This window comes from Alosa sapidissima, chromosome 7 (assembly GCF_018492685.1).
Source record: "Alosa sapidissima isolate fAloSap1 chromosome 7, fAloSap1.pri, whole genome shotgun sequence".
NCBI classification, from domain to species: domain Eukaryota; kingdom Metazoa; phylum Chordata; class Actinopteri; order Clupeiformes; family Clupeidae; genus Alosa; species Alosa sapidissima.
The window spans coordinates 16,237,970-16,263,740 of NC_055963.1; the positions used below are offsets into that span (position 1 = coordinate 16,237,970).

At 42.2% G+C, this 25,771-nt stretch overlaps 2 protein-coding genes across 4 annotated transcripts; both read left to right on the forward strand.

Moving 5' to 3' along the window:
• si:dkey-6n6.1 (uncharacterized protein LOC100170811 homolog) lies at positions 1 to 23,088 on the forward strand. Of its 3 annotated transcripts, none has more exons than XM_042096831.1 (11): positions 1 to 356; positions 683 to 817; positions 1,244 to 1,446; positions 2,398 to 2,950; positions 3,437 to 3,552; positions 4,683 to 4,815; positions 6,615 to 6,772; positions 7,735 to 7,874; positions 9,185 to 9,511; positions 10,121 to 10,345; positions 23,051 to 23,088. In XM_042096831.1, the coding sequence occupies exons 1-10, from the start codon at positions 206 to 208 to the stop codon at positions 10,299 to 10,301; spliced, it is 2,097 nt and encodes a 698-aa protein (XP_041952765.1). In that variant the 5' UTR covers positions 1 to 205; the 3' UTR covers positions 10,302 to 10,345; positions 23,051 to 23,088. The 3 variants fall into 3 exon arrangements, with proteins under 3 accessions (XP_041952765.1, XP_041952764.1, XP_041952766.1); XM_042096832.1 differs by lacking the exon at positions 23,051 to 23,088 and having other exon boundaries at positions 3 to 356; positions 2,398 to 2,488; positions 2,609 to 2,950; positions 10,121 to 11,028; XM_042096830.1 differs by lacking the exon at positions 23,051 to 23,088 and having other exon boundaries at positions 10,121 to 11,028.
• bgna (biglycan a) lies at positions 15,975 to 25,771 on the forward strand. Its single transcript, XM_042096833.1, has 8 exons — positions 15,975 to 16,245; positions 19,169 to 19,440; positions 22,443 to 22,555; positions 22,680 to 22,893; positions 23,139 to 23,249; positions 23,437 to 23,530; positions 24,121 to 24,259; positions 24,752 to 25,771. Exons 2-8 carry the CDS (start codon positions 19,200 to 19,202, stop codon positions 24,947 to 24,949), a joined length of 1,110 nt encoding a protein of 369 aa, XP_041952767.1. The 5' UTR covers positions 15,975 to 16,245; positions 19,169 to 19,199; the 3' UTR covers positions 24,950 to 25,771.

The window sequence follows — 25,771 nt, forward strand, 5'->3', positions numbered from 1 at the left end:
TCAGCTCTCACCTATGCCACTTCTTTTTTTCTCTCTTCCTCTTCTCCTCCTCCTCTCTCTCTTTCTCTCTCTCATTTTTTTTGGAGGGAAATGATTTCTTGGGGGAGTGGGTATAAAGGGGCCTACAGGACCTCAGACCTCAGTGCAGTAGTAGTTGCAGGACTTGTCCCACACAGACCAGGAGACTCAGGGCAAAAAAGGTGCAATGTACAGAGTCCTAGTGACGTGCCTGTGCCTTTGGGCAGCTGTCACACTGACAGAGGCCAAGCCACCCAGGAGAAAAGGAGGACAGCAGCCAAAGCATGGCAAAGATGCTCGGGACGAGCCTGAGTACGATGACACACCGTTCCTACCTGGTCAGTATCACCCTAGTTGCGTTTAAATATCTTGAAAAGCTAGTGTTTGTATTACTTTGTGAGTAACCATCGTTTTACATGAGTTTTTGACTGAACAGCAGTGGTTGTCTGGGTACACAGATGCTGTAGATTTTGGTGTTCCATACAGTCCAAAGTGCTACACTTGTGGGAAGTGTAATGTGTGTGTGTGTGTGTGTGCGTGCGTGTGTGTGCGCATGTGTGTGCATGTATGTGTGTGCTTGCATGTGTGTGTGTGTGTGTGTGTGTGTGTGTGTGTGTGTGTGTGTGTGTGTGCGTGTGTGTGTGTGTGCGTGTGTGTGTGCCAGAGAGGACCAGCCAGTGCCTGGTGAATGGGATCTCTCTGTTTGAGGGCGCCGTGTGGTCTCCAGAGCCGTGTAACGTGTGCCAGTGCCGCGCTGGAGCAGTGAGCTGCCGGGCCGTGCCCTGCCCCAGAGCCGCAGGTACGCAGCCAAGCTGGCCTCTCGTTTACACCGCGTCTGGACACAAAACAGCAGCTTTCCAACCTTACTGGCCAGCACAGAGCAGGTGTTGGCCATGCCAAAGTGAAAATGACACACTATTAACTTCACCATCTGTGGTTACATAGAGAGACTGGAGTAAATGCTTCAGCTCATTAAGGCCAAAACAATCTTGGATAGTTACTGGTTCACTTGGAATAAGCACTACATGTGAATGCACAGTCTATATGTGTTGTTGACTTAATAAATGATAGATAGATAATAGATAATAGATTAAAGAAATAGATGAGATGAGATTTTAGATAGCTGAAAAAATATTCGTATAATAATATCATAATCTTCATTTCATTGACACACACACATGGACCCCACCAACTGCTTACATCTTTTCTGCGTGTCACTGTCCAGTTCAGAACGATCACCAGTCTGGGGGCCAGAGAGCCAAGAAGCTCCCTCCGCACTCAGAGAACACTGTGGAGGCCCCACCAAAGAAGAAGGAGAAAGAGAAGTCTCGGCCGGCTGGGAAGAGCAAGAAGCCCAACGGCAAGGCAGCGACGGACTCTCTACCACAAAGAGAGGAGACTGCAGTGACTCCTGTCAGAGTTGTAGAGGTATTTGAGTGCATATCTGATTATTATTTCACTGTGCTTCTTGGTAACAGGTGGGCAAGTTAAATAGCCAATCAGGGTGATCCTTTTAACGACGCCTCAGATGGCGTAAGCAAGCTGATGGAGGTCCATTGGTGCTGATGCTGCAGCACACTCTTGACCGATTTGGGCCACAAACGCTCATCATCTGTTCCGATGTTATTAGCCATTGGCTTGATGTGCTCTGGCCTTAAGGCAACAGTCGCCTACTGTACGTATGGGAACAGAGCTGTATGTTATTTTGTGGTGATGTTGGTGATGGTGATTTTTGTAGGACGTTGCTATTAGAATCAAGAGACAGAACAATTATTTTGTTGCATTCTGTTTTGCAATGATGCTCTTGTTTGGTTTTGAGATATGAATGCAGCACAGACCTTTTCTTTTGTAGTGGTGACTGTTCTCAAAATTGTCTACCAAAATAATAGTGATTATGATTTTTGCCAAAATTGAGTAGCCCTAGTCGATTTCTGATTCACAGGGTCTAGCACACAGTTAAACTGTATATCAGACTACTTCCACAAGTAGACAGTGTTCTGTTCTGTTCTGCAGTTCTGTTCTAGCTGTGGAGTTTTAATGGACAGCAGCAGAACGTAGTGAGCAAACAGCACACCAGCAGTAAATGCATTTCTTGTTTGAGAAATTGCTGTGTATTAAACACGATACTGTACAGACAGACACCTAGCTATTGACACTTAAATACATTATGGGAGATACACAACCTCTTAAACCATTTTGTCATAATGGCTAGCTCAGACTGTTATGTCCTCTCTCACAAATATTGTCCTTTAATGAGCAGAGAGCTGTTTTTGGAGCTGTGTCTGTGTTGCCTTTCTACTTGATATTAAAACTCTCTCTCTCTCTTTCTTTCTCTCTCTCTCCCTCTCTGTCTTTCTTGTAAATTCTGTCTCTCTAAAGAAACCAGTGGCACCACCGAAGAGGAAGCCCGAGGCATCCCTGAGGACGGCCGTGGCTGGAGGCAGTCTGCCCATGGCGTGGGCACTAGAGGGTAACACAGATGCAAAGCTTGACCAGAGTCCGCCTGCCAAACAAAATACGCAGCATGCGCATGCTCAGCGACAGCCATTTGATGATGATGATGACGATGATGATTACTACGACTATCTAGATGATGATGACGATGATGACAGCTCAATGATGCGACCTGCCAGGCGACTGGCGGACCTGCCAACGGGGAGGCCCGTCCCGATACCCACTGGCCGGCCTGTGGTGCCACTGACCCGGAGGCCAGGGGCACTGCCCTCCAGACGGCCGGTGGCACTGCCCACGGGCAGGCCGGTGGTGAGGTTTAACGGCAGGTCCACTGTCCCCCACGTGCAGAGGAACAGCTACATGGAGTCGCTGCCGGCGGGGTGCCTGCTGTCTGACTCACTCATCGCCTGCGGGAGCACAGGAATGGGTCATCTGCCCATCATCAAGGACACAGGGGTCAGGACCCTGTACCTAGCAGGTGAGAGGGAGGGAGACAAGGAGAGAGAGAGAGAGAGAAAGAGAGGGAGAGAGATAGAAAGAATAGGATAGAAGTTATAAAGAAAGAGAGAGGGCGAGAGAGAGAGAGAGATAGAAAGAGAGGGGAGAGAGGGAGCGAGAGAGAGAGGGTCAATAGGAGACTAGGAGAGTTAGCAGCACAGGGACAAGACCCTTTTTCTGGCAAGGGGGGGGTTAAGTAACAAAGAGGAATAGAGAGAGAGGAGGGAGGAAGTGAAGGAAAGAGAGAGAGAGGGAAGGAGAGGGATGATGGAGCAGATAGAGATGACGAAGCTTACAATTTTAGGTGAATGTAGGTGTCTTGGTGACAAGTAATGACTGATTCCTTTTAGAGAAGGCCCAGATGTAATGTTTCTAATGCACTGATGTATTGGAAGTGTATGGCTATGTCCTGTACACCCTAACCCTACAGCAAACTTAGCAGTGCTGTCTGTCAACTTTATTTCAGATAACAAAATTAGCAAGATTCCAGCACGGGCTCTGGCTGGACTGCCTAACCTGGAGTGGCTGGATCTGAGTAAGAACAAGCTGGACGACTTCTCCTTCAGTCCTGGCCTTTTCCAGGTAATTAAAGGCCTTTACACACACGTAAAAAAACAACGCTAAGAAAGTTTGTAAACACATAGTGCACCTCCTTCCTTCATGTGCTTATGTTAAATCATAAGTTGTTCATTTTAGTGCAGTGAAGGCAACCATATTCCAATCACAGAAACATTGTGTAGGCTATAATGCAGTAAATTACCCCCCCCCCAAAAAAAAAAAAAACGAACTAAATAAAGAAAGAAAGAAATAAAGAAATAAATAAGTTGAAATCACTATTGTAAACTGTACAACTGTACAGTGTTGGGTTTTCTCTTCCTGGCCTTAATGCTGCTAGGAGGAAGGAAGGGAGGGAGAGCCGTGAACATGACATGCAGCGTCAGCATCTGCTCCAACTCTAATCCATCAGAAGAGAGTGTGTGATTCTCAGTCTGGAGACAAACTCAGGCCTGCATGATCTAACATTTTTCACTTGCATAATGGCTTGTGTGTGTGTGTGTGTGTGTGTGTGTGTGTGTGTGTGTGTGTGTGTGTGTGTGTGTGTGTGTGTGTGTGTGTGTGTTTGTGTGTGTGTGTGTGTGTGTGTGTGTGTGTGTGTGTGTGTGTGTGTGTGTGTGTGTGTGTGTGTCTGTCTGTCGGTCTGTCTCTCTGTGTATGCACAGCTGTCAAACAGCAAATCTGCTGCACCTCACAGAATCAGACCTGGAAGCAGAGGTATATGGCACCGGTGGAGCCATTCTCACATCAGTGTTGAACTAAATATGAGAATATCGTCAGTCAACAGATAAACTGCAGCAAGAAAAAGCGCCGTCGTTTCTGACCGTTCATCATTTCTCACTGGCATGGCATTCCCAGCTGGCGCCAAGAGCCTCTCCATGCCCACTCAAGATGATATGACGGGTATCAGCGATGTCTTTTCCATCAGTGAGACATGCATATCTGTGTTGACCAACGCTCTGAAACACGGCAGCGCTCCGCAAAGTAAACTTGTTTTGAATGTGTAATGTATGATTTTGATATGTGACTACAGGTGTACGTGTAGCCTACCCACTCTCTATGTGTACGCTCTGGCTGCCTGTGTGGTCAATATTTGTTTGACCCGTGTAAGTGTGTGTAGTTGCAGTGGAGTGAGTTGTTTTGTGGGCTTTCTGCAGAATCTGACCAGGCTGAGGAGGCTGAACTTGGACGGGAACAACCTGACCAAAGTGCCAGCGCTGCCCTCATCGCTGATGGAGCTGAAGATTAATGATAACAAGCTGATGGGGCTCACTCCAAATACTTTCAAGGGTAGGAACAAGAAACAACACACACACACACACACACAGCTCACAGTGGCCACAGAGTCCCCCAACATTGCTTAAAAAAACTAAATATTTCACACCTTGGTTGACAGATTGTTTAATGACACATATTTATGTGCCATACTGTACAGTATGTATTCCACATTTATATAGTACACAGTATAATATAAGCAAGTGTCCAAACATTACAATCACAGCTTGGTTGAAAGATGATTTAATGTTACATATTAGTATATATTTCACATTGAAATACAAAGACATATTTACTACATATTTATTATCATACAGTAGGTATATATCATATACTGTATCCAGAGCTGGACAGTAACGGATTACATTTACTTGAGTACAGTACTTGAGTACAATTTTGAGGGATCTGTACTTTACTCGAGTATCATTTTTGGGGAGTACTCATGACTTTACTCAAGTACATTTGAGAGGCAAATATTGTACTCTTTACTCCACTACATTTCTATCCATAACCTTGAGTACCCATTACTTCTAAAAAAAAAAGGAAAAAATAAAAATCTCAGAAATCCTCAATTTGTTGTTTCCCTCTCAAACGTGATTGGATTGTGCAGGCGCCACTGATTGGGACAGCCTATCAGCAATCACCTTCAGCTTTCCGCCAAAGTCAACTCCATGGTCAGATTTAGATAAGAGACAAAACCGTGGACGAAACAATGAATGAAGACGCAGCAGGTCCATCCCGGGAATGTGCCAACCTGTGGCTCCACCTCGCCAGACTATTTCAATTTTCTGAACAAGTTAATGATAGTTTTCGCTTCAAGTGTTTCAATTACAAAATAGTATTTTGTATTTGAAATACGTATTTTAAATACATGTATTAGAAATGCTGTCCATCCCTGGCAATATGGTAAAAAGATGAAAATGACTTGATTTTACTTTCAATTCCTTTTACATTCTCCAAGGTATTAACATTAACATTTTTCATAACTCCATGTAGGACGTTTCTGTACATAAATGTAAGCACTGTGGCAGTAATGCAATATTTAGAAAATGTAGGCTACTCTTGTACTTTTGATACTCAAGTACTTTTAAAAACAAGTACTTCAGTACTTTTACTTAAGTAGACATCTGACTGTTATACTTTTACTTGTACTTGAGTAAAATTTAGCAAAGGATATCTGTACTTTTACTCAAGTAATGAAGCTGTGTACTCTGTCCGCCTCTGACTGTATCATATGTATTATATTATCATATATATTTGTATAACTATTTGTATTACACGGTAAGTTGCTTTGGATAAATGTGTTGTACGAAGTTATTGTTTGTTGATGTAAATGTTAAAGGTTGTATCAGCGATTTCAGGCCCAAACATAAATGATGACATTCATCTAATCTTTCCTAATGATCCGCTAGCTGTCTGCCTCATAAGCAGGCCGTCAAAAAAACGCGTCTCTGTAGGCAGCCTACATAGCAGGCAGATCTGTACACAAAAACAATTGCTATCAACAAGGGTTGGCAACCCACTCAAAAGCAAAATAAAGTGTTTCAACCAATAACCGACGAGATGCGCGTTTAGGAGAGTTTTCATTGCACGGGAGGGAGGGGGAGGGAGTAGCGAGCTAGCTCTCTTTTTTGTTTGAACATCAACAAAGTGACGTAGCCCCGCTCTCGCTGATGCAACCTTTAATATTGTACCTGTTTGCAGATATCAGCAAATTTGGGAACAGCCCTCATTTGACATTAATGTGCAAGTTGATTGTTCTTAAGGCTGTTCATCCTCGCACAGTCACCTGTATGAAATGTTTATGTCCACAGGGCTGTTTAAACTGCTGACCTTGGAGCTGGAGGACAATCACTTCCATGACGGGAACGTGTCCCCGTTGACCTTCCGACCCCTGAGGAAGCTCATCTACCTGAGGCTGGACGACAACAAGTTCAGAGCCGTCCCCTCTGGACTGCCCACGTCTCTGCAGGCTCGTAACCCCCACACTCACACTCATCACTAGCAACTCCCACCACGCTCATCATTAGCAACCCCCACACCTACGTTCATCATTAGCAACCCCCACACCTACGCTCATCACTAGCAACTCCCACCACGCTCATCATTAGCAACCCCCACACCTACGCTCATCATTAGCAACCCCCACACCTACGCTCATCATTAGCAACCCCCACACCTACGCTCATCACTAGCAACTCCCACCACGCTCATCATTAGCAACCCCCAAACCTACGCTCATCATTAGCAACCCCCACGTTCATCATTAGCAACCCCCACACCCACGCTCATCATTAGCAATCCCCACACTCATCATTAGCAACCCCCACCATGCTCATCATTAGCAACCCCCACACCCACGCTCATCATTAGCAATCAGCTCAGCCTTCCATCTTCGGCTCATCCACTCATCTTCTGCTCATCCATTCATCCATTCATCTCCATGTCATCATTCATCCTTCATTCTTCTCTCACTATTCTTCTTGACCTCATTGTTCATCCTTTCATCCTTTTGTTATCATTCCTCGGTCATAATCGCCATATTCAGTTCATTCTTTCATCCTCACTTTATCATTCATCCTTCACTCTTTACTCACCATTCTTCTTTACCTCATCATTCATCCTTTCATCCTTCACTTGTCATTCATCAGTCATAATCACCTTATCTATAATTTTATTGATGGGCAACGAGCAAAACAAGAAGCAGAACTTAAAGTTATCATGTTTCCTCTTAGGATATTGGTCATGGTATGAAATCAGGTAAATGATTTTGGCAAATTATTAAATCACCTTTACTTCATGTGTGGACGACTTTGCTCATTACTAGCTGTAATTGTTAATATGTTTCCATTTGTTTTTTGGGATTTAATACAAAGCATACCATACTCATGTAGTGGAATTGAATGACTGACATGTGCTTGTTTTTATGTACAGGAGCTGCACTTGTCAGATAACCGTATAGAGGTGGTCCAGGCAGGAGTTCTCAACAAGACCATCAATCTCAGAGTGCTGAACCTCAGCCACAACAAACTGAGAGAAGATCGCATTGCTCCAAGAGCATGGATACACCTGTCGTGAGTACTTTTAGGCATTCCCAGTATTTCCTCAGTCCTCACTATATAGAATATTAAAGGATTCAAGGATTCAAGGATTTTATTTGTCACATACATAGAGATACTACGGTAAAACATGTAGTGAAATGGTGAAGATACTACAGTAAAACATGTAGTGAAATGGTGAAGATACTACAGTAAAACATGTAGTGAAATGGTGAAGATACTACGGTAAAACATGTAGTGAAACTGCGCAGAGTCCAATTATTTATAAGTATAAAAAGAAAGATTTAAAAAAGAGTTATCATAAACCTGAGCCATGAACTTTAATATTTCCATGGTTATTCTCAGTGGCTTCTGCGCATTGTAACTTGGTTAAAATCAGAGTGAAGGCATGAGGAAGATGCTGGAAGAGCAGCATTGCTGGTAGGGATTTAAAACCTAGTGATGAGGTGCACCCCTGAGGACACATTGGGTAGTGCATCATTTACAGCAGTAAATGCAATCTTTTCTGCATAGATTTAGTAGCCTGACGAGCCAGACCCACATTAAAATGTAGGGTCTGGAAACTCACCGTTCGCAGTGCTCAGTCCGAGGGGCGGGATAATCAGTTGTCTTTCAAATTCCCTCTGCATGCAATAGGACAGCGGCAGCGCTATGAGTCCCATGTGTTTCCCACCAGCAGAGCTAGTTGGCTAGTTCAAACGTTTGCCAACTTAATAAAAGCTTAACTCGTGTCACACTGTTCGCTAGCAGCAACATCCATCTTATTTGTTTTCAAGTAGCAGGGAATTCAAGCCAAACCGTTGCAACTCTGCCATCAATCATTATGTTAAGCCCACCTAACGACTCTATACACGATTTAATTGGCCTGATTAAGTTTCGATTTCTGGAGCTCACAAGCCAATGGAGAGTTGCTAGACTAGCCCTGGCAGCAAATGTAATTTGCTTCCGCTAGGGGCGCATCTAGATTTCTAGGCTATAGATTTAGTATAATTATAAGTATAACCTATGAAGATCTGCTTTAGGAAGTCAATTAATTTTTTTAATCTAATATATCAAAACTCTAGACAGCTCCACTACACTGACAATTTGACAAATCAAGATAGGTTGTGTAAATTTCCAATATTTCCGTCATGCCTTGATTAAAAGTACAACTGCACTGTACTAGTATATTAATTTAGCATTGCTATAGGGCAGATACAATGGATACATCTCTCGTATTTAATAATTTACCTGATAGTATATTTCTACACAGTTGAATGTTTTTGATGGAACTTTCCGGGAAAAAGGATAATTACACCTGTGAGCATCTGTGGTGTAACCTTCAGGAAATTGGACACTCTGGACCTATCCCATAATAAGCTGGTGCACGTGCCGTCCTTCCTGCCGGTGGCCCTCCGCCAGCTCACGCTGCACCACAACCACATCGAGCGCATCCCTGGCTACGTCTTCGCTCACATGCGTCCCGGCCTGGACTCGCTGCACCTGTCCTACAACCGGCTGCGGGAGGACGGTGTGGGCGAGGTGTCCTTCCTGGGGCTGTACAACTCCCTGACGGAGCTGCTGCTCGACCACAACCGCCTGGGCTCTGTGCCAAGGGGAATACTGCAGCTCAAAGCCCTGCAGCAGCTCAGGCTCAACAACAACTTCATCAGGTGAACTGAGAAACGTGCGCGCGCACACACACACACACAGACACACACACACACACACACACACACACACAGAGAAGGCCCTTCTGCAAACAGCTCAAACCCACTTTGTTGCAAACCCACACACGTACACACACACACAAGCACACACGCACACACAGAGAAGGCCCTTCTGCAAACAGCTCAAACCCACTTCGTTGCAAATCCACACACGTACACACACAAAAACACAGACACAGACACACACACACACACACACACACACACAGAGAAGGCCCTTCTGCAAACAGCTTAAACCCACTTTGTTGCAAACCCACACACGTACACACACAAAAACACAGACACACACACACACACACACACACACACACACAGACACACAGAAGGCCCGTCAGCAAACAGCAGCAGCAGCTCAATAATAGCTTCATCATTACACCATTACAGACAAAGTATCTTGAAAATATCTATTCAGTAATGCACTTACATACAGTATTCACTACGCATATTCACGTGGTTCTCAAATATATCGCTTCTGTATCCAGCTGGTCATTCTTCTGACATCACGGACGAGTCAATGTTTATGGTCTGGTCCTTTTGCGTTTTGTCCTTCAGTTACGTTCCCCTGAATGCCATCTGTGACACGCGAGTGACTGAGGACTCCCCGCTGATGTCTGTCCATCTGGAGAACAACCTGATTGACCGGCGCCTCATCCCCCCCACCGCCTTTTCCTGCATCAAGAGCTACCACAGCGTTGTACTCAGGCCTCAGAACTACGAGGATATCTATGAGTAGGGCTCACACACACACACACACACACACACACACACACACACACAGGCAGTGTTGTTCTCAGGCCTTTGGGCTACAAGCACATTAGTGGGTAATGTTAACTGACGATCAACACACCCCACACCCACTTTTTCACACACTCTTGCCTTGTGTCCTTTGTTTTCTATTGTTTTCATATTTAGTCATTTAGGATTTGATCCCACCTTTGGTTTTATCTTGCTTGATCAAGTGGATAGGATGTTTTTGAGTGTTGTTTTCATTGTGTTTTTGAGTGTTTGATTGCCGCTGTTATCGTGTTTAAACTCCTTTTTTTATTTTCTTACTGCTGTATTCCATCTCTCTGTCAGTCATTGATAGTTCTTGATTAAGACTAACTATTAATATATTCAGATGATGTCACTAGGGGTTTCTAAGAAATGCTCTTTATGTTTTTCTTTTTGTGTCTCAATTAGAATGATAGGGAATGGTTGGAATTAGGTTATTTTGTAGCATAAATTAATATAAGTCTTGATTTACAGATCAGGTGTGTTGACACAGTGTTAAGTAATTATTGTGCCTCTGTTACCGATATTGCTGTGTAATCAATATAGTAAAGAATACTAAAGTTCTTATTTTAGTGTTTATCTATTTTGGGAACAGGATATAATGGTAATTACTGTTCAAATCACAAATCAAAGATACTAAAACCAAAACCAAAAATCAATTTAACTACAATAAAAAGTTACATTTCTGGGATTGTTGCTGTCATTTTTTTATTATCATATACTGTACATTTATTACATGCTTGTAGTTACATTTTTACATTTCACAAATTAATATTTTCATCAAATTACTTTTTGTGTTTTTTTATTGTATATTTCATGTTGTAACATCTTACAATCTTGAGAAATCCCAAGATTGTTCTTTCCAAATAGTCAGTAAACACCCAAAAGCCACCAAGTGAAAGCATGTACATCATAGCATATACTACCACTTTAACACAGTGTAAAGGCCTTCTATTTACACAGATGCAGTTGTTTGATTTGTCAGAGGGGAAAAATGTCCCTTTGCATTTCCACTCCCATATAACTTTTTTATGCAAACCAAACATGCACATTTGTTGCTGGTTCCCAAGCGATTGCTTCTTTGATGCCGAAATAGCCGAGGTGCCGTGGAGGTCAGTGGGGTTTTGTGGACGTGCTCTTAGTACACATGGCAAGAGCTCGAGAGGAGAATCATCGAGAGCTGTGTGAATCCAGTCATGACATTCATGACCATCTGAGTCTAACTGTGGGACACTCGGAGCAATCAGTGCATATGATTAATAAAAACAAAATATGAAGAAGGCACCTCACAGCTGAACACACTCATGCAGAAAAAGAAAGTTGACTGATTTTAGGTTTATTTACATTTACTCTGCAAATGCAATGGGAAATGACAGCCTTATACACAAGCATTGCATTGATGGGTATCCCTCAGTGCAGACAGCTGAAGCAGCTTTGCAAATTAGTGACTTGATCCTAACCCCAAAGTGCTGGCTAATTCACTGTAGGGAACACTGGCAGAAGATCATGCTCTTTTGCAGATACCAAAGATTAGAGACCAGCGATACAGCACAATGACAACAATGTTTTTCAACATTTTAAACTCAGAAAATATGACTGATACAGTCTGTCAGTATTCCTACAGAGATTCTTGATGCTACCCTTACAACAAATGCAGTACATACTCCTTTAGCTTTTGACTGAATGAAAGTCAACATGTATAGTAGGTTACCGGTATACAGGTTGCGTTTTCTAGTCATATGCTGTGCTTTGGCAACATAAGCAGAAAGTGAATAGTTTGACATTCGTACAGAACATATGTGTGCATTGAAATTAAGCTGAATACAATGCAAAGGAAAGGACAGAGAGGACAGAGTGTTCATATATGGGAACGTGTGTGTGTGTGTGCGTGCATGAGTGCGTGTGTGTTCATCATTAAGTTGGTATGTCAACAGTTAAGAAAACTCTTCCGCGTTGCACCAAGCCCTGAGGTAGAATCGCTTGTTTTTGACAAGTCAGCATAGCAAAAATATCCCTGAATAAGTCACACAGAGCCATAGGTCTTTCTAAGACATAGATCTTTCTAATTACAATGACTGCAGTCAGAAACATGAGCTCTCTGATCCCTGGTTCAGATGTTGCTTCAAAGTAATTGGCATATTCAACTCAGCAGACATCCTCCCTATCATGTGGATTGCATGTGTACCTCCTGCCAACATGATGGCAACCTCTGCAGGCTGACGCCGGCCCTAACCTGCAGTGATTGGTTGAGGGTGGAGCTGATGAGCATGTGGCATGACTGGTGGAGGCAAGAGTGTCATAGAATCAGTTTTAATCATAGCCTGTTCTATATATACAGTCTATGGTTTTAATGGCCAAGTATAGACCCTTTCAACAAGGTAAACAAAAACAATGCTTGAACATTCTATTTGGGCCCCAATCTACTTCCTCTGCATTAAGATAACATATGGAATGTTAAAAAGGAAGTCTTGTGGGGCCAACTATGATGCTGATAATGGAACTCTCCTGAAAGGGTCCATACTTACATACACAAGGAATTTGACTTCGGTAGGTGTTAATTCAACTCTATACATTCAACAAATAGACATGTAGTGGTATACATTCAGTAGACAAATAATATAATATATAATATAATTTATAATTTATCATTTAGTAATATAGACACACACTGTACAATAGAGACAGCAATGTACTGTAGGCACATATCAACATAATATACAAAAATACAAATATACAAATAAGGCATAATATCAAGACATATAGATGCTCTCTCTCTTTTGCTTGCTCTGTCTCTCTCTATCTATCTCTCTATCTCTTTCTATCTCTCTATCTCTTTCTATCTCTATCTCTTTCTCTCTTGCTCCCTCACCGTCTCTATCAATCTATATATCTCTTGTTCTCCCTCCCTCCCTCCCTCTCTCTCTCTCTGCACTCACAGAGACACACCACACAGTACACAGCAAGTTATTACACAACAGAGAGGCTCTATTTCTTATGAAGGTTGGATAAGCAACTAATCACAAACAAACTAGCCACTAAAATCATTTCTGTCCTTTGTCTTCTGTCTATTTATAGTGTCCCCCTGGTACACTGTGCATAACCTCCTGGATTACGTCTTGGTCTCAAGTTGACGACTACACATGGTGAAAATGATGTAAAATTATCAGTTGCAGGGTGAAGCAGCGTGAATGGTGGAGACAGCGAGTCCACGGGTGGATGTGGACAGAGTTGAGCATGAAACATATCATTACAGATTCGAGGAGAGGATAAAGTGTAGTCTGCGCACTGAGTAGGATTTCATTATTCTCGGGGACAGTGCTGGCAAGGGGCTCTCTCTGGTCGCGCTATTTCTGGTAAATGCTGTATTTCCCTTAAAGTGGCAAGGCGAACCCACAAAATGTTTTATTTTGGACATCACAGCAGGGAAACATCCAGTTCTGCTCCACTGTTTTGGAGCCCTGCTTCCCAACTGCTATTGAATCCCTATGCAGTGGCAATTCACAGCCTGTGCACGTGTGCTATTTGTTATACAACTCTCAGTGGCCCATACATGCTTCTAAAATATTCATTAATTAGAGGTTAAAAAGAGACCAATGCAGTGTCATGACCATAATGCATTGCAATTAATAACCCACTCAATAGCCTACAGTGTATTCATCAATCAGAGGGAGAACGCAAGGAGAGCTGGAACAAAAAGGGGAAAAGACTGTGTTTGAATGATCCATACACATTCACATCAAGTAGCATCTGTCGAACAGTCAGGGAACAGGCAGAACAGCGGACTACAGCAACACAACATGACAGTAATTATGTACTGACATGTACTACTACTACTACTACTACTATTATAAATAATAATAATAATAATAATAATAATAATAATAATAAATATAGCTGCAAGCAGCAATGAGGGGGCCAAGCAGAATAGGCCGGAGTAGCTACGGCGACAAGATAGAACTCAGCAGACACCCGCGATCAACAGGGCTGAAACAGGGCTGAGTATTGCCACGCCTCCGCCAACCAGCCCCCCCCCACCTAATCACCCCAGCCCGTCCCACCCCGTCCTGCCATGCCCTTGCATGCACGCATTAGAATTAACTGGATGGAACATGATGTCATCAGTTTCACATCAAAAAATAAAAGATTGATAAAACACATCAGCAACTACACATCAAAATGCAATATTGCTAATTGCAGCACCTCCTACAGGTCAAAGGTCACCAAATTTTTTGAGCGTCCTCCAAATGGGGTCATGAATCCATATAGTAAGTTTGGTTATGATACATGGCAGGGTTGTTGAGATATGAGCTCACTTCCTGTTTGGCGGCTTCGCCACCAATTTTGATTGACTGTTACAAGCGAATGCTTTTGCCAATTGTTCCAAAAAGCAATATATTGATAGATTATGGTCTGAAGATGGTCTCTGCCAATTTTGGTGAGAATCCGCTGAAATTTGTGACCTGTGAAAACTTGTACGTGTTTTTGATTAAATCCAATATGGCGGCCGAATCAATTACTATGACATCACAAATTCGCTTGGGTCGGCCTAAGGACCTCCAACAGTATTACCAGACACCACTAGTGCGTTTTAATTCTAAGCACAACTGCTGCTACAGGCCAAAAGGCATGTTTCTTAATTACAGCGCCCCCTAGAGGTCAAAGGTCACCAGATTTCTTGAGCGTCCCCCTGATTGGGTCCTGAGTCCATGGACTAAGTTTGGTTATGATAGGTGAATGGGTTGCTGAGATATGAGCTCACTTCCTGTTTGGCGGCTTCGCCGCATATTTCGATTGGCTGTTACGGGCGAACGGTTTGAGTTCCGAAGACGAAAAAGAGTATCTTTTATGAGGCTTGGGCTGAATATCATGTGTGTCAAGTTTGGTGACGATCGGACAAAATTTGTGACCTGTGAAGTTTTAGTTTCACTTTCACTAAAATCCAATATGGCGGAAAATCCATCATGGCGGAAAATGACGTCATAGGGTGCGTTGAACTCGGCTTGGTCCAAGGATTCCAACGATACCTCATTTTTGACAATCGGGTCAACAGGTCAGAAGTTACGTGCGTGAACGCAAGTCCAACTTTGGCCTGTTGGTGGCGCTAGAGTGCTTGAGGTGCCATCATGAAACTTGGTGACATTAATCATGGGACTGTCCCTAATCAGTGTGCCAAATTTCACAACTTTTCACCAGACGGTTCTATGGGCTTCCATTGACTTTAATGGCGGAATAATAATAATAATAATAATAATAATAATAATAATAAGAACAAATAGAAAAACAATGGGTGCCTTCGCAGCTTCGCTGCTTGGCCCCCAAATAATAATCTTTACTTATATACCACTTTTCAAAAATCAAGTTACAAAGTGCTGTACCACTGGTAAAAGTACAAAAAGACTATAGACATTGAATGAATGAAATCAATTGAAATAGTCCCTTTCATTTACTCGACAGCTAAGCCCGTCTATGTCATTTCTCTTCCAGCAGACGCTTCGCAGACAGACATTCAAGTGTGCCAGTTACTCACACGCGCATGCACACTCTCTTTCTCTCTGTCACACTCCCTCCCTTCCCCTCTCTCTCTCTTTCTCTCTCTCTCTCTCACCCTCTCTCTCTCTCTCACACACACACACACACAAACACACACATATGCACACACAACCAGTGATGGTGAAAGGGGGTATGGACCATTTTTGGGACATTTAAGAGCTTGTCTCGGTACAGTTCTCTGGTGGTTCTCAGTAGCAGCACTTTGAAGTCCTTTGACTCTGCGGGCAGATTCGGACTCATGGAATAACCATCCAACAGAATGAGAATATTACATATTTAGCAAGCCATCACATACATACTAACGGAAATCTCCTTTTCAAATTACTTCTCGGGAAACTGCAAATATTCACAAGGTATGTTTTTTTTTTCATTGTCATACATTTTTAATTCATTAAAACAAAGTGGAAAGGTCTACTTTTGTGTTCTGTCACCTGTTGCTCATCTTCCTTAGAACTTGGTCATAGACCAGACAGGGATGCAATTTCGTTGTACTGACTCTGCTCTGTATATTGACAATAAACTGAACTGGATTTTTTTGGTGACTGACATTGAGTTGAACACTGACTTTTGTATTATAACTTTATCTCTCCATTTTACTGTAATCAATATTTCAGTTTACAAAACAAAAGTGTATTTATACAGTATGTAGGCTAATGCCATGCAGTATATCTTATCATATCTTATGTTATCACCAAACACTTAAAATAATTTCAAGACAAACTATGTGCCTTTATGATAAACAATTAGAAACATTTCATGTATCATTACCTGAGAGTGCCAAATAATCTGCCAAAACAGCTATGTGAAATGGTCTTTATTTATGCACCTGAGAGATGAAAATGATGTCTAGACGGACTGCTGAATATAGACATGATTACATACCAGATCCAGCCAAATAAACTGATGTGTCATGCCTCAGTGAGATTCTGTCAAGCGACAATAACAGTGTCAGGTAAACCTGCTACCTTCTGTTAGATGACCAGACCACAAGATGGACAATTACATCCTACATCTTACAATTACATCAGACAGAAACACAAATATTTCTACTGCTACACAGAGACTGAGGTCACATTACAAACACATGATGTTCCTGTCCCATAAAGGTACCCTTCAATTACACTCAGCCTTTAATAGAGATGCTAAGGGACACAGAGAGATGACAAAACACATCCACACTCAGACAAAAACAATAATGTTACACCTTAGGCTAGTGCATGTAGCCTTTATTATTACATCTGAGAAATTCATACAACAAATGCGGCCCATTTTGGCCGTCCGAGCCCTCTCTCTCTCTCTCTCTCTCTCTCTCTCTATCTCTCTCTCTCTGTCTACAGCGGTGCCTAGGTCTGGATGGCGAGGCGGTGGAGTCTGGGAGGCTCCAGAAAAACAATCTCTGAAAATGAGCCAACCCTGGGGCTGTGGTAAAGGGTGTGGGAGTAAATCTACTGAGAGAGAGAGAGAGAGAGAGAGAGAGAGAGAGAGAGAGAGAGAGAGAGAGAGAGAGAGAGAGAGAGAGAGAATGTGTGTGTATGTGTGTGTGTGTTAGAGAGAGAGAGAAAAAAGAGAGAGAGTGTGTTTCAGAAAAAAAAATGTCCATGTGTGTGAGTGAGAGGAAGAAAGATGGAGAAAGACTGAGGAGAGACCAAGACAGAGGGAAAGAGAGAGACGCAGAGACCAACAGAGAGGGAGAAATAGAAAAGTGGAGAGAGCAAAAGGGGTGCAGCAGTGTGGAGATGCAAACCACACGCAACACGTGGCAATGCAGGGCCCCAAACCTGCACTCCAGACAGTCACCACTCGCAGAGCAACACTACGCACCAATGTGCCACTTTTTGAAGTTGCTTTTATCAGGCAACTAGTTCAACATCTACAACTTCTGGTTCAACAACTTTTTAAAGTTACTTTAGTTCAAATTTAACAACAATATATAAAATTACAAAGTTGTACAACTTCAAATTAATTTTGGTCATTTATACCCGTTAAGTATTCTCGTAGTTATTCATTTGCACCAGTTGTTCCTTTGGTCTAATGTGTTTTGATGATTCGTTTTGATGGTATATCATTATCATGTCATTCCCACCTGCCATCCAGGATATGCACTTCTGTCTTCAGGGCTGAAAAAAAAAGAAGCAGCAGGGCCTTGCTGACAATATCGCCAACAGTTTTCAAAGTTTTGCGGGTCTTTTAAGTAGCTAGCTCTGTATTTTTAGACCAAAATTCGGATAGTGCTGTGACAAAAACAAAAAACAAAACAAAAACACTGAGTTCTGTGGGTCTGTCCATACTTTAAAAACTGAGGGCAGGAGATCATATTAGGCTTCTTATTTTTTTTCTACGAGTTGCTTTCAGTGGTGATAGGAATGTACTGTATATCTGACCAGTTCCTTCAAAGAGGTTGAGGCTGCTATGATGGTTTTGGGCATTTTATGGACAGCTGCTAAGAAATAGAGCTATTCTTACATCTGGCATCCCTTCAGCAATGGGGCAAATGCTGGGTGGACAGTGTGAAAAAGGTCAGAATGGCAAAAACTGAATTCCTTTCACATCATTTTGGGGCTATTAAAATGTAACAGAATCAAGAGCTGTGTTGATGCTATGAATTTTACAAATGTCAGTCACCTAAGGAATACCTCGCACCTAAAGATATGCTCCATCATTGTTGGATGTCCATGTCACCAGTAGTCAGTCATTGTGTTATTTATGACAGTTTTGGACCGTTGCCATAGCACACACACAAGCCAATGGCAAGGTTGCCGTGGCTTAATGACTGGTGATGGATTTGCGAGGCTAGCCATGTGTGTGTTTTAATGGGGACATGCAGTGACGGGCTCAACCACAGTCAAGATGCAAAGGCACAGTGGCACTTATGGTTTCTGCCTTTGAGAGAGAGTGGACTGACACATGCTTTTGCACAACGGCACAAAGCGCACATCTGGCTGTGTCTCCTTTGTGTACATCCACTGGATAAACATATATATAAAGTGCACATACATCCAGAGGTTGTGCTATGGTTCTGCATAGGTTTTGGCATACACATAGACCAACATCCAATAGTAATACCTTTTATGCAACGTCTGTACTGTACATCTGGGACTGCACCTTTCATCTCGCCATGACTTCATGGCTTTAGCCATGACTTTGAATAAAGCCCATCTGTTGGAACATTCAGCTCACTGTCTAGTAAAGCGTTAATTTGCCCTCTTATAAAAATGATACCAGTGTTTATTCAGCCAGCGCTATAAATTCTCCTCTTTGCGACTGTGCCCTTCACAGGAACTCCAGCCCAGCTGTGCGCTCACCGGTCATGCTGCTCTTCACCGTGATCACGTTGCTCCTCTGCTCTGTCCACTGGTCCACGGGCCTCCCCTTCGAGCAGAGGGGGTTCTGGGACTTCGGGAAGGAGTTTGACGTGCAGGACCTGCTGATGATGATGAGGGACGAGGAGGACGGGTCGGCCATCGGCCCGGTGGATCCAGAGGAGCTGCCGGGCGGCTGTCCCTTCGGCTGTCAGTGCAGCATGCGCGTGGTGCAGTGCTCCGACCAAAGTGAGCAGAACCGGAACCGGGACCAGAACTAGAACCCATGTCCAGTGCCCAACCCAGATTCAGTTTAGAGAACCAGACCCCACCTCTATAACCCAACCCAGATGCAGTTTAGAGAACCAGAACCCAGTTCTATAACCCAACCGAGATGCAGTTTAGAGAACCAGAACCATACCCCACCTCTATAATCCAACCCAGATACAATTTAGAGAACCTGAACCAGAACCCAGTTCTATAACCCAACCCAGAAGCAGTTTAGAGAAACCAGAACCAGAACCCAACCCAGACCCTGTGTAGAGCAGCTCACTCTGGCACTGGTGAATCTGGCTATGATGTTGGTGCTGACATCTCACCAAATTGAGCAGACCCAAAAACTTGGCCAGAACCTAAACCAAAAGTAGTGGCTGACTCTGATACCGGTCCAGCCCTGACCTGGTAGCCAGAGCCTAAAATGAGATCGAGCAGCTGGTCACAGTACTGGTATGGCCCTGATCTGACTCATCATAGCCTGATTCAGATCCAGATTAACACTCTGACACTCTGAGACACTCTGATACTGCACACACCCAAGCCAGAGATGGGAAGTAACAAAGTACAAATACTTCGCTACTGTACTCAAGTAGATTTTTCAGATATTTTTACTTTACTTTACTATTTATTTTTTAGGTAACTTTTTACTTTTACTCCTTACATTTTAACACGAATATTGGTACTTTCTACTCCTTACATTTTACAAAACTGGCTCGTTACTTTAGTTTCAAATAATTTCAGTGGAGTTACCGTTATTATTTTTCGCGTCATCAATAGCTAATTGGATGGGAATATACGTTGCACTTGACGCACCACAAGATGACTTGACAGATTTGGGCGGCATTCATTAGCAGCAAATCATTGCAGCTTGATGGCAGTAACGTTAATGTTAGCACGTAGTATGTCTCAATTAAATGTAGTCAAAAATGCCCTCCTCCTCTCCTTCTTGGTGCTTCCCTAACTTCTAGCTGCAGTGTAGCCTATATCCTTAGCAATAAGTAGATGCAGCATATTGGGTCTTGTCTATAAATGGCCCAACAGGTTATAAGGGGAAGATTTAAAAACAGAGACTGGCACTCTTTCACTCAAGTAACATTTGTGTGGTCCAGGTACCGTTGCATAAAAAATGGTTGTCATTCACAAGACTACTTTTACTTTTATACTTTAAGTAAATTTCCAAGCCTGTACTTTGTTACTTTGACTTGAGTAAAGAAGTTAAATCAGTACTTCTACTTTTACCAGAGTATTTTTCAACACAAGTATTTGTACTTCTACTTGAGTACAGGAAGTGAGTACTTTTGCCATCTCTGACCCAAGCCTTCTTTCTGTAATCTACTTCTAATCTACTCAGGCCATTCGGTGGCAGTTCATTCAAACAGACAAGCATGAGATAGATTCCATGAAACTTAGAGACTCTCACACACTGTTTTTCTTGCAAATCTCTAAACAGTTTTGATTCTTCGACTTTCCTCGGGTTACAGGTGGAAAAATGGTCAGAGGAAGGTTGAAGGACAGAAACTTCTATAAATTAAATTAATATTGGCAAAAGATATAGTGTGCGGGAGTCTCTAAATTCCATGACTGTCTACTTCAGGTCGTCTCGGACGCATCTATGCAGAAGAAAAAGTATAGAAAGTGTGTAAAAGTCTTAAATTCAGATGAAATAGCAACACAGACGCAGCGCAGACAACAACAGGAGGCAGTGATTACTGTACAAATCCATCCCTTTAAGGGCGGCCCCATAAGAGCCACTCCATCCCTCTCATATCCTACTGCGTAGCCTTTAATTCACTCCAGTTTAACATCTGTGAAAGATCAGAGACCGCCCCATCATTGATTCGATGATTATCTTTTTATATTATATTTTCATCTGTGAAGTGAGCTGTGCAATGGAAAGAGATACTATTTCAGTTCACAGAACGGCAGAGGACTGTACGTGAGAAATGGAAATGTGAAATGTTATCTTTGTATTAACTGGATGAAGGAGCTATACTTGCTTCAACAGAAATAGTGTTGGACTAGCATTACTGTTTCCTACTTACACAAAAGCCTCAGGCATACTTGACAGGTCTGTATTATGGCTGTTACATCATTTAAGTGTCAAAGTGATTACATCAGCACTCTGGGATTGTAAAACTAAAACATGTAAGGTATCTTGGAAGTAGAAACCCTCACATAAATGAACCCCCAAGAGAGGCATTCAGTGATAAAGCATCATAAAGCAAACTGGCATATTCAGCTCTCTTCATGTCCAGGATTCAGATTTCTCAGGATATTTTATCACAGAGCCCAGTCATATTGTTTTCTTTTTATAGAAACCAAAGAGGCAACTTATTTAGCTGAAGACTTCAGAATGGAAAGAATATCCCACTAAACACTGCTTTGGGCGTACTGCTTTTCTTGTAAAAAAAAATAAACCCAAAACAAACAAAAAAACAGGATGGTTGCAGTCCAGGACCAGATACACTGACCCACAGCCAGTTAACTGTTATTCCTCGAAAGAGTGCTTTTGTCCCCTATAATTTATTAACTGTAATGGAGGTGCATTTGTCTTTCCGTCTTCCATGTCGCTGTGCCACGTGGACCCGCGGTCATCTGTGTGCATCTTAATTACATGGGAGACCGCTGAGCTACCCAGGCTGTGAGAGGAAGCACTTTAGACTCCCGCCTCTCCAGAACTTCTAAACATTTCCCAAATTACATACTGTGACAACTTTTTTCCCCCCAAACGGCGGAAAAGAACACCTACTAAAGTGTTTGGACCTATTGAAAACAACATTTTTAAAGGCAAATGCTGCATTAACAGAACACATTGGACTCTAAACCATTTTGGTTGCCCTTCATTATTTGATATAAGTTTAGTATACAGAAAATGTCAAATGAATCACAAAAAATTATAAATATTGTGAAAGGTATGTACACAGTAATTAAGATATCCATCGACCTACCTCCCTACCTACCTATCCTCTGCCCAGATCTGTATGCTGTTCCCCAGGATATTCCCACTGACACACGTCTCCTGGACCTCCAGGGCAACAAAATCACTGAGATCAGAGAAAATGACTTCAAAGGCCTTTATAACCTTTACGTGAGAACCACACAAATACACACACACTCTCACACACACTCTCTCATACACTGACACACACCCACACGCACATGCACATTGTCCATTGTTCTTTCTTCTGTCTTCTGTGTCCCCCTCCAAACAGGCGTTGGTTCTGGTGAATAACCGGATCTCAAGGGTGCACCCTCGAGCCTTCCTGCCCCTGGGCCGCCTGCAGAAGCTCTACTTCTCCCACAACCAGCTGCCCTCTGTCCCAAAAAACCTGCCCGCCTCACTGGTGGAGCTGCGTATCCATGACAACCTCATCAAGAGGGTGGTGGCCGGAACCTTCTCTGCGCTGGGTACCATGAACTGCATTGGTGAGACCCCTACTCCTCCTTATTGCATAGTTCCACCATGTCAGATGATATGCTTGCTTCTGACATAAATTAGGATTTGAATAGCATTAACATTCTTCTGTGCATTTGTATCTTTATCACAACAATTTTGCATTTTAGCTGAGTCATGTTGTGATCTCACACACACACACACACACACACACACACACACACACACACACACACAGATCATTTTTTTTAATTTTTTTCCACTTTTATTTGTAAAGAGTTGGGTCGGAACCCCCTTCAGAATAGCGGATTGGAGCCAGGAGCCTTTGCTGGCCTAAAACTGAACTTTCTGCGTATCTCTGAAGCCAAACTCACTGGCATACCCAAAGGTAAGTGTGGCAAATAGTACTATAAATCTAAAAGTAAACCATTGTTTGTGTCATTAGGTCATTCATGCACTGACCATGAATTTGTGTTTTAATTAACACAAATAACACACATTTTTAAAACACACATTTTAATTAACACAAATAAAAAACATTTATTTTGTTTTAATTAATTTGGTGTCTCCCACAGACCTCCCTGAAAACCTTCGCGAGCTCCACTTGGATCAAAATCAGATTCAGGCCATCGAGCTGGTGGACCTTAGTCAGTACAGAGACCTTTACAGGTATAAGGTCATTTCCTATAACCTTAGGAACTAACTGTTTGGGGGGAGAAACCCATTGTTTTGGTTTCAACTTGCTGTAGGAGGATTAGGTCTTAGTGACAGTCTTGGTGTCTGCAAAAGAAGGCCTTCGTAAACTCTGCTAAACCCCTCTGCCTAGTTCCAGAGCTTTATAAGGCTCTGCCTTGGTGTTGATAATACTGCCCTCTAGTGGCGGCTCTGTAAACTAAAATGCAGTTATACATATCACATTAGCCTAACATTACATTTCAATAACACACATGGTAAAACGTATATTATGTTTTTATATGTACATGTAATATTACACATATGTGTAATATATGTATTATTAACCCTTAAAGGTATAGGTTTTTGAACGTTCTAAGTTCCGCAACAATTGAAGGTTCTAAAATTCTATGTTGAATTCAATGAACCCAGATATTCTTTATAACGTTCATTTCTCAATATTCCCGTCACACCAGTGTGACGGTACTCCTTTAAGGGTTAATAATGTTATTATTATTATTATTATTATTATTATTGTTATTATGGCACACTTGTCATACATACATTGCATTGTCTCGTTATGTTAGACTGGGTCTTAGCCACAATCACATCCGTCACATTGAGCATGGTAGCCTGGCATATGTCCCCAACCTGAGAGAGATTCACCTGGACAACAATCGCCTGAGTAAAGTCCCTGCTGGTCTGCCTCATATGAAATACCTACAGGTGAGTCACTGAATAGGTATCACTTAAAGAGAGAGTCCATCCCTGCACTCTGCATTGTACCTGTAGTGTGGAGATGCGGTCAGCCATATACTGTATACTGTCAGCCATATGTACTGTATACTGTCTACTGTATATAAGTCAGATGTTCTCAAACTTAAGACTGCTGAGGCCCAATTTCAATTGTGAAAATCTTCCGTGGCCCACCCAAACCTAAGCCTGCATTAGTTGAACTAGTTATCTGCATAAAAACAACTAAGTGTTCCTATACCCGAACAGCAATTCCCTATGGCTATTTTACAAGTGATAAGACCTGCTCATAGTGTGGCAGAAGTACTTTTGAATTTGAACTATTAAATCATTTACTTTGACAGTTCTTCAACCAAAATTACGAAATTGAAGATAATAATAATAATTTACCCTATAGTTTGTTAGCCACCTCTGTTACCAGATTTCTTTATCATTCTGCCCTGTGTTATATGTCTTTTTCATTAGGTTGTCTACCTCCATTCTAACAACATCAGTGAGGTTGGCATCAACGACTTTTGCCCCACAGGCTTTGGGATGAAGAAGACATTCTACAATGGCATCAGTCTGTTTGATAACCCGATCAACTATTGGGAGGTGCAACCCGCCACCTTCCGGTGTGTGTCCGATCGAAATGCCATTCACTTTGGCAACCACAAGAAATAGAGCAACTCAGGAACCTCGCCATGGAAAAATACTTTGAAATCTAAATGAAGTGGAATGAATATTAAAAATAAATCCACATGAGGGTTTGCAGTGGTTATTTGAATTAGTATTTGAAATAAAATGGCTGAAAGAATACATGGAATATGTGGTTAAATGGGAACAGAGGCAATAACAGGAGAGGTGCCTCTAAGAGAGACAGGAGAGGAGGGGGGTGTTTGTTTGTTTGTTTTTTATCTCTGTTGACAAGAAGACCATTGAACTTTTAAGGTTTTAAGTAACACAGTTAATGGTCAGAGGGTAAAATGGATGGAGGTCTATCAATACAAATTGTAATAGGTAGTTCAACTTCAGTCTTGTTATTTTTTCTTTTCTATTTTTCACAGTAAATGAACAGCATTGAAAAATGGTTGCTATGATTTTGACTGTTGTTATTGTTATTCAGTTGTTGTGATAACCATGATGAGGAGTCATGGCTTGTATACAAAATTGCTTTAAAAATAGATGTAATTTATGTTTTGTTTTAGGGTTAGCAGATTGATTGAGAAAATTGATTGACATTTTCAGTCATTCATGTATTCTATTGGATAAACTATAACATTCAATCTAGTAATTCGGGTTTCCAGACATAGAGGCGTTTTATGTACATTATGTGTTGTTGTATGTGGACATTGGGACATATTGGATACACCTAAATTGGATGGTGTGCAAATCCAGGTGCTATGCAGGCCTACTTTTGCTGCGTATATGTCTGTAATTATGTAATGTTGTCACTAATGATACATTTCTTGAAAAGCATTAAAGAATGAACAACTCACATAGAAA

What these genes read in the sequence shown, in the direction of transcription:
- si:dkey-6n6.1 (XM_042096831.1), top strand. Translation starts at nt 206, where the DNA reads ATGTACAGAGTCCTAGTGACGTGCCTGTGCCTTTGGGCAGCTGTCACA. An exon ending in TCAGTCCTGGCCTTTTCCAG is followed by an intron (nt 3,553 to 4,682) that starts GTAATTAAAGGC and finishes GGCTTTCTGCAG; the next exon opens with AATCTGACCAGGCTGAGGAG. An exon ending in CTCAACAACAACTTCATCAG is followed by an intron (nt 9,512 to 10,120) that starts GTGAACTGAGAA and finishes TTTGTCCTTCAG; the next exon opens with TTACGTTCCCCTGAATGCCA.
- bgna (XM_042096833.1), top strand. Translation starts at nt 19,200, where the DNA reads ATGCTGCTCTTCACCGTGATCACGTTGCTCCTCTGCTCTGTCCACTGG. An exon ending in GGTGCAGTGCTCCGACCAAA is followed by an intron (nt 19,441 to 22,442) that starts GTGAGCAGAACC and finishes TCCTCTGCCCAG; the next exon opens with ATCTGTATGCTGTTCCCCAG. An exon ending in AAGGCCTTTATAACCTTTAC is followed by an intron (nt 22,556 to 22,679) that starts GTGAGAACCACA and finishes CCCTCCAAACAG; the next exon opens with GCGTTGGTTCTGGTGAATAA.